At 31.9% G+C, this 18,258-nt stretch overlaps 2 protein-coding genes and 1 non-coding gene across 3 annotated transcripts; 1 reads left to right on the top strand and 2 right to left on the bottom strand.

Annotated features, from left to right (window-relative positions):
- Window positions 1–4,983: 4,983 nt before the first annotated feature.
- On the bottom strand, window positions 4,984–5,056 carry TRNAK-CUU (transfer RNA lysine (anticodon CUU)). Its single transcript has one exon. It is a non-coding gene; the product is annotated as a tRNA-Lys (tRNA).
- A 3,706-nt stretch (window positions 5,057–8,762) lies between these two features.
- Window positions 8,763–14,169, top strand: LOC115707520 (casein kinase 1-like protein HD16). Its single transcript, XM_030635521.2, has 17 exons — window positions 8,763–9,024; window positions 9,109–9,551; window positions 10,227–10,361; window positions 10,471–10,544; window positions 10,627–10,696; window positions 10,772–10,827; window positions 10,941–11,012; window positions 11,488–11,582; window positions 11,676–11,742; window positions 11,852–11,981; window positions 12,058–12,276; window positions 12,369–12,514; window positions 12,769–12,943; window positions 13,109–13,199; window positions 13,289–13,446; window positions 13,545–13,733; window positions 13,822–14,169. The coding sequence occupies exons 2-17, from the start codon at window positions 9,162–9,164 to the stop codon at window positions 13,879–13,881; spliced, it is 2,127 nt and encodes a 708-aa protein (XP_030491381.2). The 5' UTR covers window positions 8,763–9,024; window positions 9,109–9,161; the 3' UTR covers window positions 13,882–14,169.
- A 904-nt stretch (window positions 14,170–15,073) lies between these two features.
- LOC115703588 (S-norcoclaurine synthase 1) lies at window positions 15,074–17,432 on the bottom strand. The gene is made up of 3 exons (XM_030630814.2): window positions 16,484–17,432; window positions 15,994–16,372; window positions 15,074–15,446 (listed from the first exon to the last, which is right to left on the bottom strand). The coding sequence occupies exons 1-3, from the start codon at window positions 17,038–17,040 to the stop codon at window positions 15,216–15,218; spliced, it is 1,167 nt and encodes a 388-aa protein (XP_030486674.2). The 5' UTR covers window positions 17,041–17,432; the 3' UTR covers window positions 15,074–15,215.
- Window positions 17,433–18,258: the final 826 nt, after the last annotated feature.

Below are 18,258 nucleotides of genomic sequence, written 5' to 3' on the forward strand. Positions count from 1 at the left end.
TTCTTATGATTAATAATAAAGCAATTTAATTAATTACTTTAAAGGTCAATTTCTTTCATGCGAAGCTTTCTCTTCATCCCCCACTAAGAAAAGGACAACCCCGTTTCTCCCTATACTTTCCTCTTATTTTAATAATTCAAAATTTACTTTTAAAAAATAAATAATTCAAATTTATTTCATATCATATACTTCTCATTCTCACCACTTCAAAAACTCCTACACTAATTCATTTACATTTTAAGGCCAGGTGGCAACTGTTAATTGGAATGTAGAATCGTCCACATGTCAGTTCAGTAGTACTAGCTACATCTTTCGCTATTGTTATTGTTAACAATTACACACAACACACGCACATGCACACATAACAATAATTTGAAGATCAAGCCATATATACTAGCTGGTACATAGTAGTACTACTAATTAATAATGAAAATTATAATTCTATATTCATATATTATATATCTATAATCTAATTAGGATATAATTGTTTTATATAAACTCCAATCATACATTGTTTCCTTTTAAGGATTAATGGATAATCCCTACAGATCATACAGTAGATCGGATCGATATTTATATATCTATCTACAAATACACGCTGTGTTTTAAATATACATATTATATATAGATATAGATCGATATCATAATATGTATAATTGTAGGTAAATTGAATTATATTCACAGTTTATTAAAACAATTATAGTATTTAGTTTGAATAATAATAATAATAATAATAATTATAATACAAGACATATTTAAGAAGAAGTATTCAAAAAAAAAAGTAGAAATATTCAAAAGTATAAATAGTTTTTTTTTTTTTTGGTACATAAATGATAGAAATGCAGTAGTCTAGGAAAAAGGACCTAAACAAAGAATTGGTGAGATGGCGACGAATAGTAGTGCTCAATTATTGTAGCTTTTCTCACTTAACATTAATCATCTCTCTCTCTCTCCCACATAGGCCCCAGAAGTCAGAACACAACACATATAATTAATTTCTCTCTTGATATTTTTGGTACTCATCATTAATTAAAAGTACAACAAACCATATATCAGTCATGAGACCAATTCACTTGTGACACTCGGGAGTATACAAACAATTACTCCATAAGAGTCAGACTCAGACATATATGTGCCATGCATGCACATACTCTTTTTCCCATATGTGATAAATATAATTATTTATTATACAGTCTGAAAATGTAAAAATATCTATAAAAGTAAAATGTGCTTTTCACCACTGGCGCCTATGCTTCTTTCTTTGCATGAAGGTAGGTAACTAACTCTTTATTACAATTTTTTTTTCCACATAAACACGATATTCGGCGGCTGACAAGAACGGTAAATAACTTTCACATTTTATACCCACAAAAAAAAAGAGAGAGGGGAGGAGAAGTTCTATGCATCTATGTACACATTTCAAGTTAATTTTTTGTTTTTTTTATATATGTAATATATAATATTGATTGATACGTATAAAACTGGAAAAGTCATAGTAGTACTGCATTGTCTCTTTATTTTTTTTCAGCATTATAGTGCATATTAAAGGTAAAGTGGCAAAGGGGCTTTGGAGTTTCATGCTTTTTAGGCCACTTAGAAGGAGTTACAAGACTTATTAAAGCCATAAATTATGTGGTGCTCAAAATCTAGTGCTCACCTCTACTATGAATAGAATAATGAGTTTTAGTTTCTTTACCCACCAAATGAGGCTTGAGGTGGCAATTTCAAACACATATATTGTGTTACAAAAAAAGTAGTGTTTTCCTTTTCTTTTATTTTTTTTATAGAACAAACAAAACAATTATAGAACAAAATTATTAGTTCAGATGTGAATAAGCTTGTGGGGGCTAGCTAAGAGGATTTATATCATAAAAATTATAATAAATATATATGGGCTCTTTTCAATAGTGTTTGGTAGGCGCATGAAGATTGAAGAGTATTAATTATTCCCTTCAAGTCATATATAGTCATGTACGGAGTGTTTTGATACCGTATATACAAGTATAATTATTAGCGACCTTTTTCCGACCTCAAATAAATCCCAATAAAAAATCAAAACTTAATCTCAATTTGCAATTTGTTTAGTTTAGAATTATATTTAAAGCTTAGATGTCTATAAAGGGTATAATTCGCATCGTTTGGGATAGATATGAATCTTCATTACGCTCAAGAAAACCTTATTTAACTATGGATATATTTATGTGATCACTTTTTTGTTTTATAATATTATTTTAAATTTGTTCGATTCATTTTTCCAAACAGTAACTGTTTCGTCTTGATTAAGCTTGTTCCCCAATACTCTTACTTTTTATTATATGGGTATATGTACATATATATAAATGGCTAAAAAACATCTCACGTTATTTTCTATCAAATCTAATTAACTCTGTAAAAATTTTGGGATTGAAGTTGATGAGGATTGTTTCTTTTTTTCTTTCTTTTTTTAAATAATGAGGATTGTTTTTGGTTCATAGCGAAATTAAAAGTTGGAAGAGGATTAAGTGGTACAACAAATTGCATATATATTACTGAATATACTTAGCTGGTGGCCTACCAACATAGACGAAACGACAAGGCTTCTATCAAACGACAATACCAAAAGCATTATACAAAACGACAAGGTTATTATGAAACGACATAAACAAATAATGACAGCATGTACTAATCGACAAGTTTTCAATAAAACGACATAAACAAAGAACGATGTCAAAACGACCAGTTTAGACATATAACTATATGTACATAAGTGAATAGAGAAAATCAATACTTATCCTATGTACTAAGTTGTCTCTTGAACGACAACTTAAAAAAAAAAGTAAAATAAATCATTAATTTTTATCAATGAAAACGACAGTCGATATACAAATCACAATGTGTGAGATTTAGACGACAAAGTAAGATATCACTATTGGACGACCACTTATTAAAAAAAAAAAAAAAAAAAACCTGTTTTCATTTTTTTCCAGCAAAAAAAGAGTTCACAATTTTTATGGGCCGATCTAATTGGAATGGAAATAGATTAAGCCCAAATTAACCTAAATTAATCTACCAGTGAAAACGAACTTACAAATATTTTACATTTATATGATTTCAGTAGATATTGTGATAGTTAACAAAAAAAGAATATAGTTCAAGGAAAATGAACTCCACAAATTAAATTTAAGGGGTATGTTGAAAAATACCACTTTTATTGATCAATTAATCAAATTTACTTTTAATTTTATATTTAATTGAAACATGTATTGTACTAAAAATATCCTGACTTAAGAGAGTCACATCGAGAGTATCTTGAAGTGATAGGGTCAAAATTGGTACAATGTTTAAAAAAAGAGGTAAAAATGATAGATTTTAAAAAAGGAAGATAAAAATAAAAGAAGACAATATAAAAAAAGTATAGCGTGCAATTTATACTAAATTTAATTTACTGCTTTTATTAGCAACCCATGATTCCCAAACTCAATAACAGTTTTTTACATGGCCGAATGATAAGTTTAAGTGGTTCCTAATTAGTTTCAGGACGACGCACAAAGTAGAGCCCATGTGTGGAAAATGGTTGGAAGTTGGGTCTGTTCCATTTGAGCTTCATTAAGAATATTTTTTGGGAAACTTACAAAATATTGGAATTTGAGTTAACTTTTATAAAAATACTGTCACACGGAATTTTTTTTCAAAAATACTATATTTTTATAAAACACCAGTAGAACACCAGTGAAAACTTAACACAGCATACTGCAGTATGAAACTTATAAAAAAACACAGTAAAAAAAGTAAAAAATACTGTCAGACAATATTTTTGTAAAAAAATGATAAAAGTTAGTATACAATGTAAATTTCCCAACTTTTAAAAGATATGACATTATTTCATAAGTACCTAATGGTTGCTATTTTGTTACAGAAAAATATGACCAGCCAGATATTCTTTTCAAAAATACGAATCTAGGATACATTTTACACAATTACTATTACGATTTTATATCCGTTGGTTGCATCACAACCCTTAAAATGCATAATATGTTATTCTAAAGAAAGATAAAACTACACTTCAAAAAAAAAAAAAAAAAAAAAAAAGATAAAACTATATTGATATAATTCAAAACATAGGAACTACAGCTGATATTTTTACACTGTTTCTTATTTTGGATATTAAGTAGTTTCTTTACTTGTGTTATCGATCAATTGTTACTTCGTGTGACTCTCCTCGTGGACTTCAAACTTTCTTTTTTTACTTTTTTTTGGTGGAGAGGAGAAGAGGAGGGAATGGTTTGTCTTTGTCCATCCTTCTTAATTAATTCGTCCTAATTAATTTCTTACTAAATATAGCCTAAGAGTTTCTCATAATAAAACTTGATTAAACTATTTAAGTATAGCTTATTTAATTATTTTCTTAAAGCTGCATTTATAACGGAAAAAGAGACCCACGCAAATTTAAACAAATTGGAAATTTCATATCTTTTAAAATATTGCAAAAAAAAACATTTTTTTTTAATATGGCATAAGAAAAACACATAGAAACCAAATTTCACTAATTTTTGGGATTGTTTTAACCCGGTTGAGGTATTATACAGTTATTTGATAATTCAAATCAAATATTCAAATTGATTAATAACTATTTATTATATATAAACTATTTCTAAATATATTACCTAAGAAAACTCAAAATCTACCAATATATTATGTACTTTTTAATTATTTTAATTTGGATATGTATGTATATATTGTACTTATTAATGTAATTAAAATTATTTATGGATTTATTTTATGATGTTATTTTATTGATGAATAAAAAGTACTGCTTTATTACATTTTCAAAAAATAAAAAGCACTGATTTATTAACTATAGTTAATAAAATAATTCTTTTATTTAAAGCAAAACCTTATATAGCTTTAATAATATTATTATATATCTACATTAATTATATTTGTAAACGATAAAGCTGTAAAAAAAAATCGTTTTTTTATATTCATAAGAAGAAGAACAGAAAACGCCCACCGTGGGGCTCGAACCCACGACCACAAGGTTAAGAGCCTTGCGCTCTACCAACTGAGCTAGACGGGCTACGGTTTTCACTTAAGAAACATTTTCAACATAACATTTAAGTATTTACTTTCAAAGTTTATTTGTTTATCAATTTTTTTATTTCTTTTTTGTTTAGAAATAGTGGTTATTTAAAATAATTTTTAAGTTTAATTCTGTTTTCGATAATGGTGTTTACAAGACCATTTTATTATTGTTATTGATAATAGAATTAGTTTCATGAAGATTATTATCACTATACGAGGAGTTTTAGTGCATGTTTGACATTATAACTAAAAAACTGTTTTTTGTTTTTAAAAACAGAAAATTGTTTTTTGTAAACAATTTGGCTTGTTTGGCCTTGTTTTTTGAAAACGGTTTTTAGAAAATAAAGTTACAAAAAACAAGAATTTTAAAAACAACAAAATGTTGTTTTTTGTTTTAAAAACCAATTCACTTTTGGCCATTATTATTTTTAAAAAACACTAACCAAACATGACTTGTTTTTAAAAACTTCGAAAACTATTTTTCGTTCTCATTTCTAAAAACAATTTTTTGAAAACAAAAAACAGAAAACAATACCAAACATGCTCTTAGATTTTTATTATCCCCTTATTAAAGTGTATATTGGTTGGTTATGTTAAAATATAATTTATTTTTATCAATCTTATATAAGTATTGGGTTGCAAATTTTTAATTGAACCAATCCATGTAAAAAAAAAAAAAAATTAAAAAAATCTAATTAGCCTAATAATTTTGTTAGTTAGAATGGGATATCCCTTCTAAATTTGTTTTTTTTTTTTTTATAATTATTATTGTTTTTTGAATGAATATAAATTATCATTAGGTCACTGTTAAAATAGTCCGTAACTTACACAAACTCAAGTATATCCGTTCCCTACTAAAATAAGCAAGAGAGACACCTTAACAAGGTTATGAACAATAAAAATTGTTGAATAATTACAAAACAAAATCTTAAAAATATTAAAATTCTTACAGACCATATAAATATCTTGCAAAAGAGAACTATAATTTTCCATACAAGACCTTTTTTTTTTTGTTCAAAAGCTTTGTGTAACAACTTTGCAGTCTGTCTCTACTTCAAATTACGATAGTCAAGACGAGAACACAACTAGGGACTCACCAAAAGTCATTGCTCAACCACATTTGGAGAAAGTAATTCGAATACCGACAAGGCCGACGAAGCAACTCAACGACCAACATGATCTTGAATGACCGCCTCATGCCTAGATGACAATCGGAGACTCGCAACCATGCATCTATGTTGAGTTTGAACACCCTTTTAGCAAAGGAGCCCACGGGGGCTCAGGTGGCTAGACTATCGAACAGACAGCCAAGATCGAAACAACAATAGTTCCACCATTCCTTGAATGAGCTTCCTAGTAATTACAAGCAAAAGAAATCACCCAGCCCAACACTCCTTCCACATCTAGTAGCTCATGATTATGAATCTAATGGTTTCGATGATATCAAATACACCAAATAAGCACCAGAGCCTCTCCATCTCATCTTTGTAAAGAATAAATTCATGTTCACGAAGAAAATACTGAAGGTTAGCCTAAGGGAGAGATGAAGAAGTTAGAACAAAATCCACCAACTTAACAACGAGACCAAGACTAGAACAATCCCAAGGCGCAGGAAAAGATGTCTCATTTTCCATGCCACAAACATGACAAGTATGAGGATTAGAAACTTTATGAGTAACAAGATTCGAATTGATAAGAAACCAAAATAAACATGCTTTCCAAATAAAAACTTTCACCTTAGGAGGGATAGTAAGGCTCCAAAAATATTTCTACCAAGATGAAGAACCCAAAGAAGAATCATTTTGACCCAATCTTAAAAGTCGTATGATATTCCAATAACTGCTCTTCACAGTATACTCACATGAAGAACTATAGTACCAAATGAGATGGTCTCGTTGTTGATTCGAACGAAGGATGCTTAAAATTTGAGCGGCTTCATCCACCGAGAACAAAAAGTCAACAATACCTTTATTCCAATCACCATTAACTAATTTAAGATCACTAACCATTGAAATTAAATTGTTGGACCGAAAAATTTTTGAAAGAACAATTGACACTTTTGGAATCCAAAAATGATTCTTAATGCTTACACTAAAACCATCACCAATAAGCCAACAACCACCTTCTAAAAAAACTCTTTACCAATAAAATGCTCTTCAAAAAGAATGAGTCACGTGTTTGATTTTTCAGTAGAAAGAAAGTTTCCAATTGGAAATTAAATACTTTTCATAACTCGAGCTGCAACAGACTCCAAAATCGAATATATACGCCAAGCTTGCTTGGTTAGCAAAACTTTATTAAAAATAAAAAGATCACAAAAGCCAAAGCCACCATCTCTTTTATGCCAACACAAACGATCCCATGTACAATATTGCATTTTCCTATTCTCTTTATCATCACTCCACTAAAATTTAGCACAAAGTCTATGAAGTTTCTCAACCTATTATTACTGTTAATTTTGAGTGTTTAAATAATTAGATTTATAAAAATATCTATGTTATATTAAACGTGGCTATAAAAGAGAAAATGTTGTTCTTTTTTCTTTTAGAAAAAAAAATCAAATTTAATTAACTACACATATCTCTTTTATCTTTTATCTTATATTAAATGTGTCTATTTTTTTATTTTTTTAACTTTGCTATTTAAATTTAAACTCATTGCACATATCTAAAAAATATTTTCTATTATCATTTTTTTTACCCAATCTAAATATTTTTTAAAAATTATATATTCATTATTGTGATATTTAAAAAAATATCTTTTTATTGTTATTTTTTTTAGAAAACATGTATGATATTTATAAAAAATAAATAAAAGTATTACAATTAAGTTAAAATTATAATTAATTAATAAATTTTATTATTATATATATATTTTTTTTTTATAAATAGTACTTAAATTAAATTGTTTTAATAAAAAATATTATTGATTATTCAATAATATAAAAGAAGAAAAACTAATTATACAAATAAAAATACATGTAACCAAAATAAAAATTAAGAATGTAATTAAGTATATAATATTAACTTAGTATATATCTCTTATATTAAATGTGACTATCTAACATAAATTGTTGATTTAACGATTTTTGTTTATGTTTTTGTTAAAGTTAACAGTTAAAACTAATACGGTTGAATCAATAAATTACTTTTTTTTTTGACAATAATAAGTTTTAAATATCTAAATTTAATTTATTTATTAAAATATGATTTAGATATATAATTATTTAAAAGTATTAACAAAATTAAATAATTATTTTTTTATAACAAAATATCTTAATTTAAAATTAAATTATACCTTAATTCAATTAATTAATTTTACTTTATAATAAATTTAAATCATACGTTAACAAAATATATTGACATATCTAAATTTATTTAATTATTTATTATTTAATAAAATTAGTTAGATATATATTTTTATAAATAAATTTAAAATAATAATTAGATAATATTAACTCTAATATATTGAAAATGATATAAAAGATGAAGAAAATATTTTAATCAAACGGCTGAAATTGGACTTGTGTGGTTGATCCAACTGTACACCATCTCACAGAATATCACAATCTCACTTGTACGGTACAGGAGTAACAGCACTGAGGCATCTGTATTCCGAAAATACTCAATCCTTCCTGAGTTTTTCTTCAGAACTCAATCTCAACCGTTGATTTATATCCCAGATTAATTGACTCTATAAAAGCCTTTTCGTTTTTTTTAATTAATTAATAAACTATTCTTTTTTTCTATCTGCAAGTACGTAGAAGAAGCCCTTTGTTGTTCTTCTCCGATTCCATCTTTTCTGATCCATAACGAAACCCTAGATTGTCGCTACGATCTCAATCAATCCGCTTTGTAGTCGTTATTTTTCGCCTCTGGAAGGGAAATTTCGAGGTTTTGGAGCATTGATTTCCGTACTGAGATCGACATCGTTGTCCTGGGACATTCTTTGTCGAAATCGGAGGTGAGGCTTTGGGGGATTTTGTGAGAGATTTGGAGGTTTTGGACTATATATTTGACGTGTGCTCTTCTGATTTTTTCTTGGAAGTTGGTTGGGTCGTTTTCTTCTTCCGGAGGAGGATGAAAATCGAAGGATGAACGATGCCGGTACTGCGTAGTGGAGCGCGCAGGGGCCGGGCAGCAACGAAGCAACAGTCGAGTCCGATTGAGGCTGTGGAGGCGATTGCCACGAGAACAAGGCGGCGACGGCGAGCGGCGGCAGCGGCTGTGGTGCCGAAGAACGATAATAGTAAGCAACTAGAGAAATCGCAAGGACATCAGTTCGGTGATGAGAACGTAGGTGCTTCACCGGCTGAGGCTAAAGAGGAGGAGTATAGGGGACTAGAAAAGGAAAGGGTTGGGGTTGAAGCCGCTGGAGCGGAGAAGGAGGAGGTAGGGGAGAAGAAGATGGATGAAGATAGTGGGGCTCGGAGTAACGACAAGGTTCAAGTCGGTGACGACGAGGGTAGCACTGCACCGCTTCCTGAGAAGGTTTGGTTTCTTCTTCTGATTAAATGTGTTTCTTTTACTGATTATTTTTCACTCAAAACGTCATGAGATTGTTAAACTAGTATAATTTAAATAACTTTTAAACCCTCCGACTAATTCACACTTGAACATTTATCTAAATACACAGTTAGTTAGGTTTTGGTAGAGATGTTAAACCGAAGGATGGCAATACTATTATTTTGAATTGCTTGTTGACAATGCAGATAATCATAACCCACCTTCTCAAATTGGAAGAATAATGTTTAGTTTTGACAGACGGAGATATCATTGATTTTCAGATGATTTGGAGTCTTAGGCAAGAAATCAAGTTAAGATTGATATGAAGGGGCAGGGAGAAAAAAAAAACATAAATAGGATGATTGAAAAAAATTATATTAATAAACGCATAATGTTATATTATTACTAACGCTGTTTTTAAGTAACCCAACTCTTTTAATGGTTCACTTGTCACCCTTATTTTATCAATAGATCATACTCATAACACAGTATCGTTGTTGTAGTCTCTAATATCACAGGCTCATGGCTGAATTTCTGCCAAATTATGAGTTACATAGTCAATCGAGAATCTTTTGATTGCTTGAAACGGTTTGAATATTATAAATTGGTATTTTAGATACATGGGGTTACATTAAGCAGTAATTTATTTATTTCCGGCAGGTTCAAGTTGGTGGTTCCCCTTTGTACAAAGTAGAAAGAAAATTAGGCAAGGGAGGATTTGGACAAGTTTATGTTGGTCGGCGTCTTTCTCCTGTAATCGGTAGTGATAAAAATACTGGCCCTGGAGCTGTAGAGGTATATAGCCTCACTTTGAGCTATTATTTTTATTGAGTTTGTCTTCTTGCTTGACTTATTGTTTTGACTCTCCTATATGTATGTACTTTGTATGGTATAATTGTCTTAGGTGGCCTTAAAATTTGAGCATAGAACTAGTAAAGGATGCAACTATGGGCCACCCTACGAGTGGCAAGTTTACAAGTGAGTTTAAGCTTTTCTCTCTTGTCAGTTAGCTCTCCATTAATAATAGGTACACTAATGAGTATTGTTGTTGCTTGTACAGCACTCTTGGTGGCAGTCATGGCGTACCTAGAGTACACTACAAGGGCCGGCATGGTGACTACTATATCATGGTATGTGTGTCCTTTGCCTAATATGTAATGGCTACGGTGTTCTCTCGCTTATTTAATGTCTAATTATGCTCACAGGTTATGGATATACTGGGGCCAAGCTTGTGGGATGTATGGAATAATAACTCTCACACGTGAGTTTATTTGAATATATAAATGTTTAGTGACAAGTACATGGTTTGCTTGCTTGTTCTTACTTTCTTCCTTTCTTTTTTTATTAACATTTCTCCCCTCTTGTTACATTTAGAATGTCCATTGAAATGGTTGCATGCATTGCAATTGAAGCAATATCAATATTGGAGAAGATGCATTCTCGAGGGTAAGATTCTTCCCTTGCAAGATGTTCACAGCCTTTACTATTTTCTTAAAATCCTGTCTCTCCCCCTCTCTTTTTTCTTACAAATTTATTAGATTTAAAATTTAGAGGGTTTGTTCATGGAATTTGTTTTAACATTTTGGTAGTTTTGTATATAGTTTTAGAAGGGTTTTTACTTGGAGATGTTTAGACCATACTTACTAGTTACTACTAATAGAGAGATTTATAAGTGTGTTTTATTTGAAGATGTAGCAATGACTCACTTTGAAATTTAGAACATTTAAGCTGCTGTTTTGATGAAGATTATTGTGGACTTTGAGGTTCTTTGCTTGTCATTTTATGATGTGTGTTTATCTAGAAGCAGTTTTGATTCCTCCAAAGCTTATTAAAGCATGTTTATAAAAGTTAAAGAAGCAGTTTTGATTCCTCCAAAGCTTATTAAAGCATGTTTATAAAAGTTAAGTCATACATTTTGCAGGTATGTGCATGGCGATGTCAAACCAGAGAATTTCCTTCTTGGTCCTCCAGGGACTCCTGACGAGAAAAAGCTATTCTTAGTTGATCTTGGATTGGGTACAGTTTTCAAACGACTTTTTTTTATTAATACTAAACTTTGTATATGTTTATTCTCAACTTTTGTTCTATAAATTTGTTTGGGTTTATCAGCAACTAGATGGCGAGATAGTACAACTGGTCGCCACGTTGACTATGACCAAAGACCAGACATATTCAGGTACAAACACTGACTATGGTTTTGGTTAGCTATATGAGTTATTATGCTGCTTGTGCCTAACCTTTTTTTCCCCCTTTATATTAATTTTATAATTGTTCTTGCTTAACAGAGGAACAGTTCGTTATGCTAGTGTGCACGCCCATTTAGGGAGAACTTGTAGCAGGAGAGATGATCTTGAATCTCTTGCCTATACACTTGTTTTTCTTATCCGAGGCAGACTGCCTTGGCAAGGATACCAGGTTGGTTATTTGTTGAAACTTTAGAAGATGTTCATGGCTGATAGTTATATATTTTTAACATGATGATATTTTCCAGGGAGATAATAAAGGGTTCCTTGTTTGCAAGAAGAAGATGGCAACATCTCCAGAGAATTTATGTTGCTTCTGCCCACAACCCTTTCGACAGTTTGTTGAATATGTGGTTAATTTAAAGTTTGATGAAGAACCCAATTATGCGAAATACATATCCCTTTTTGATGGTATTATTGGTCCCAATCCTGATATTCGCCCAATTAACACTGAGGGTGCACAGAAGGTGTTAAATCTATTTTGTACCTGTAATTGAGTTACCATTGACCTATCTGCTAATGTTTAGCGCATCTAACTAGGACTCTGCATCTTGTGTAGCTTATCAATCTAGTTGGTCAGAAGAGGTCACGGCTAATTATTGACGAGGAAGAAGAAGATGAACAACCGAAGAAGAAGATTAGAATGGGCATGCCAGCAACACAATGGATTAGTGTCTACAATGCTCGCCGGCCAATGAAACAGAGGTATATTTTGTCCTTCAGTCACATTTTGTTTATGTTTTAGCTTCATTCTTCAGATTATATTTATTGCACAAGTTCCCACTTTTGTTTCGTATTAGTTTTGATTGTGTTTTTTCATTTGTGCTGTCAATGATTATTATCTTCATTAATACTTTCAGACTTTGACTTTATATTCTTTAAAGAGCAGAAAATATAAATAATATTGGAATCTTATCAGTAAGGTTATGGTGTAAGGTTTTGTTTTCTTGCTGTTTTAGGTACCATTATAACGTTGCTGATGCAAGACTTTCTCAGCATATTGAGAAAGGAAACGATGATGGTTTGTATATCAGTTGCGTGGCCTCTTCTCAAAATCTATGGGCTCTAATTATGGATGCAGGCACTGGATTCACTGCACAAGTTTATGAACTATCACCCTGTTTTCTTCACAAGGTTTAGAATGTTGCTTTAGTTTTAACGTGCTCAATATGTTTCTCACTTTTAGAGTATATTACTCTGCTACAGTTAAAACTTTTGCCTATTTTTAACTTCCACGTGGGCATGTATTTATCTGGCATTTGTATCGATTGGCAAACTCAAATGTTTAGTTGTATGCAGGAATGGATAATGGAGCAGTGGGACAAGAACTTCTATATAACTGCAATAGCTGGAGCTAATAACGGGAGCTCCCTTGTAGTTATGTCGAAAGGTTTAAATCATATTTCTAATTTTAGATTTTCTAGGCAAAGTACACTCACAATCAATGGAAGTTTTACTTAAATGTACTCTTAAATTCAGGTACGCCATATTTGCAGCAGTCTTACAAGGTCAGTGACACTTTCCCTTTCAAATGGATTAACAAAAAATGGAGGGAGGGATTCTATGTGACATCAATGGCCACTGCTGGGAGTAGATGGGGAGTTGTTATGTCGCGCGGTGCAGGATTTTCTGACCAGGTAATCTATTTGATTTTGAAAGTGCCCCCTGACCAGTGTCTTACGGATCATAAGGGTATCTTCTGATATATTTTGTCCTTAAAATTGTTTATATTCAGGTGGTGGAACTGGATTTTCTTTACCCAAGTGAAGGCATTCATCGTCGCTGGGACTATGGATATCGTATCACTTCAACAGCTGCGACATGGGATCAAGCTGCTTTAGTTCTTAGCATACCAAAGAAGAAGCCTCAAGATGAAACGCAAGAGACTCTGCGCACCTCTGCTTTTCCTAGTGCACACGTCAAGGTGAATTGGGTATCCTTGCATAGTAGTTTAGTTTTGTTATTTTCTTTGATTTGTTGGACTGAAGTATTCTTTCTTATGCGTCTTGCAGGAAAAGTGGGCAAAGAATCTTTATATTGCTTCTGTGTGTTATGGGCGAACAGTTTCTTAAACTGTCAATACTATATTTATTTATTTAGTGTGCCCCATAACACCGTAGCAGCAGATGTGCTCCTCGTGGCGTTTCTTGACTAGTTTATTCAGTCCGGGTTTGGGATCTCAACGATACCATACCCTCCACAGAGCAATTTTGATGACTCAAGCTTTAATTAATTAATTGTAATTAAGGTATAGGTGCTTTCAGTAAAATAGACCCATTTGTTTGTGTCATGTTGTGTGGAAATTGTGCTGTTCATTTTCTCAATTATTAATCGTAGCTCACGAGATCCTTTACTAGGAATGTTGTGTGTATATATAGCCCCTGCAAAGGCTGTATTGACCCTCTTATGAAATAAATTTCCTTAGGTAAAAAGAAACAAAGAAAATTATTAAAAACAGACATGATAAGTAGAAGAAAGAAAACTAGATCAGAGAAAGTGTTAGTGGACTGATGTACTGTAGTGTACAATGAATTTGTTGTGGATAAACACAATTGGATAACATGCAGATCTATCTGTTTGAGAAGGTACAATGTCAACTAGGGTGTTAGTGGTGCGGTTTTTACTATTTTTTTTAAATTAACTTGTGCTTGCAGTTTTTTTAATTTTCTAAAATGCATCTGTACCGCTAAACTAAAAAATCACAGAAATTGTCTCGTTAAAAATAATGCAGTGCGGTGCAGTTTTTGCGGCAGTTTTTGCGGTTTAGACTATTACTAAATAATTAAATTACTACAAAAACAACAAAGTTTCAGCAACATTTGTTAAAAATACCATAAAATTTAAAAATAAATATATATATAAAAAAAATAAGTTTTAACAATATAATAATTAGTGGGTTTTGAGTTGAACATTCAGATCTAAATAAATATAAATATTGAATTTTTGTAATGTGCGGTGCGGTTTGAATTGTATATTAACAATTCAAAATCACAAACCGCACTGCACTACACCGTTTAGGGAAAATATTTAAATTGCGATCGCATCGTAAGAAATTTCAAATCGTATTTTTTTTAGGGGTGCAGTACGGTAAGCAGTACGGTACGGGCAGTTTAATGTGAACTCATGATTTGTAGTTTTCTTTCTTTCAAGTTTCAATAGAGTATCTTTTAGTTTCTTTCTCCCTAGTTTTTTCCGTTCGAGATGACTTAAAAGCAAGAATAGTGAAGCCCAATTTGAGTTTGACCATAATCACGTCGTAACCTATACCACTAGAACAATTCATCTATTTCTTTAAATATAATAAAACGTACGAGTCCATGAACAACCTCAATGTGTAAATATGTACACATGTCAAATTTCGTTGATTTCGACAGATCCAACAGTTTGATTAAGATTATGAATAAGTTCATAAAATAAATTTGTAAATGTAAGCTAAGATTTGATAAACAATAGTTAGAGCAATAGCCACTATGAGTTGTTGATTAAGAGAAATAGTCTTCTCGTCGACCGTGGTTGATCTCAAGTTTGAGGTGATTGTGGGAGGAGAGTACAGGAAAGCCATTGAGATATAATCTTCTTTCTCTTCTTTAAAGATTGGCCTTCCAATTACATGCTTATACTGTCCACCACTCCAAGTCTGCAATAAGAGAAAATAAGAAAAAAGGAAAAGCAAGACAAGGTAATGAGTTTCCTGTTGGCATGTTACATAACATAATTATATTAGTGCAAAAGTGTCATCATTTTCTACTGGGAAGCTTAGCCAGCATTCTACATAGGTGGCATCAACTATAAAAAAGGTAATGGAATCATGATTCCGGGTACAAATTTAAGGATAACTTATTACCATAATTGCATCTGTGGTTTCAGAAATGTAAAGAGTCCTTTTTAACTTTCCTCATGAAGTGTTGGTAATTATTGTTAACTAGGCAATCAAGACGATTTTAGTCATTAGCACGTGCTGTTTGTAATTATATGTGCACTTAATTACTCAAACAAAAACTGAGTCGTTCCAAAATATTATATATCCACAGTGAAAAGAAGTTTCTTCTAGCTATACCAAAGTTTTATTATTGCTAAACAAGAATGGCTTAACAGCTTGTTTATGAAACTAAAATTGAATTTGAACTAATAATCTTGTAAAATAGTATAATGTAGGCATAGGAAAGAAAAATAAGAGATTTTACCTGTAATTGATCTCCAATTGTGATGACTAAAGCATCTTTGTGAGGAATGAAAGAAAGCCATCCTTTCTTGGAGTAGACGTGAAACTCGGAAGTGCCACCACAAAAATGCAAAGTAAGAGCATGAGAATGGTCATTTCTCCTTAGAAGCATTCTAATAACTTCATGCCTCACAGACTCAGCACTACTATCATCATTACCATAGCTTTGACTATTTTTATAAAGACAACAAAGTGTTCCTGTAATTTCGTGCCCTTGCCAAACAATATCATTCCCAATCCCAAACATCAAATTTTTTCTTTGAGGATTCTTGGTAATTATTATTGAAAATACTTTCTCCGCAACCATTGAAATTTTGGATAATAGGATTTCCATTCTTTTGCTGTCAGTCACAGTCACACACAAAATAATTATATCAATGTTTATAATACATTCAACTAAAATTAAGTTGCTTAACACTGTTAATTATTTGATAAATAAAATATTTATTTACCAAAATTTGGAATATCCACTTGGCCGAATTCCCTCCATAAGCAGCTTCAAACCTTCATCCGTACTCCAAACAAACTCTTCACTGAAATCACTTTCACTCTCATTCTCACTCTCTTCCCCATGAACTTCCTCAAACCCATACGGCATCTCCGGAGACCTCGTCACCGACGTTCTCTTCTCCGTCGGAACCGCAAAAATCCCGGCGGCATCGGCCTGCACCGACCTAACGAACTCGCTGGAAATTCCGTGATTCACCACCTGAAAGTAGCCAAAATCGGCTACTAATTCGACGATCCTCGAAACGGTGTCACATTCATCGGAAACGAGAGATTCGAAATCGATGATCGGAGGAGCTTGGACGCACCTCTGCTTGGGGAAAATCTTGTCCGGCAATATAAGGTCCGGAACGCGGAGCGAGTGCTCGAGAAAATTAGTGAGAACAGCATCGTTCGTAACGGATGATCGACGGCCGGAGTGGATCGGAGACGGCGGCGGTGCTCGGAAGTTGATATGGTTATCGGCCGCTAAAGATTCAGGGGAATTATTAGCTGGCGCCATTTTGAGTGAGTGGCCAAGCTCATCAACTCAGTCTTTATATAATTAAGCTTACATGGTTGGTATTGGATTCGATATATTATGGAAAAAGGAAGAAAAGAGTGGAAAAAGTGTAAGGAAGCATTAGCAATGATGGCATGTTAAGGAGGTTGGGGACATTATAAGAAATATGACAATGAAGAGGTTTTGCTTTTCTAGCTAATTTACTTTAATTAATTTTGCTGGTTTAATAAAAATCAAAAGAGAGAATCAAAATGGTTTTAAGGCATAAACTTTTGGTGAACAGTGTCCCACTCTTAACCTTTAGAATTAAGGGAATGGGTTGTCAAGCTTTTGCTATGTCAAGTCTTAGCTTAGCTAATACAGAGAATTATTGATCAAAGCTTCAATTACAATTAATAAAGAAAAAGGATACATGGGTTTCTCTTCTGTTTTGTTTGAACACGGATTCTTTTCTATGTTCATTTTGTCGGCCCATTAGATATATGTAAATAGTACAACTATTTCATTATTATGCAATGGGGGACATTAGTATAGTCTCTGGCGATTTGAGAAATTCTTTTTATCTATATAAATTGTTGTAAAGTGGCCTATAAACTTAGCCTTAGCTGAATACTTTTAGGACTTTCCTAACTACCTTACCGGTTTTATAGTTATGTTAGTTATGTTGGTTTGTCTATAAATAGACTCAACTAACTCCTAGCTATGTGTGGTTCACATTCCAATTTACAGAAACAATAGAGAGAGACAGAGAGAGAGGCTGTGAGGTGATTTAGGACTGGTATTAAGAAACCAGTTTCTGGTGTGCTCAGTTTGAGTTCAATTTCCTCTCACTCATTCTCTAGTTTGAATCACCAATTGATGTACATTGTATTCTTTGCATACATGTTTAATGGAAAGTTCCTTAATGGCTGAATCTTGATTTCATTTTCTCTTGTTTAATTCAGTTTCTTTTACTGTTTTTACTTACAATCTTTTGCACTAAGCTTTTGTTAAATCTGTCATAGACTTTGATCGATTAATTGTTCTTGATATTTGGACACTGTGATTGGTTTGATCACATCAAATGGTATCAGAGCTGAGGTTCAATCGAGGAGATCAAGAAGTGTTTGATTAAAGTCTGACTGCAACAAGATTGAAATCAAGAAATGGCATCAACTAAGTACGAGGTTGACAAGTTCACAGGAGCTAATGACTTCAGTCTTTGGAGAATCAAGATGA

The sequence above is a fragment of the Cannabis sativa genome, chromosome 1, assembly GCF_029168945.1.
Source record: "Cannabis sativa cultivar Pink pepper isolate KNU-18-1 chromosome 1, ASM2916894v1, whole genome shotgun sequence".
Classification (NCBI taxonomy): domain Eukaryota; kingdom Viridiplantae; phylum Streptophyta; class Magnoliopsida; order Rosales; family Cannabaceae; genus Cannabis; species Cannabis sativa.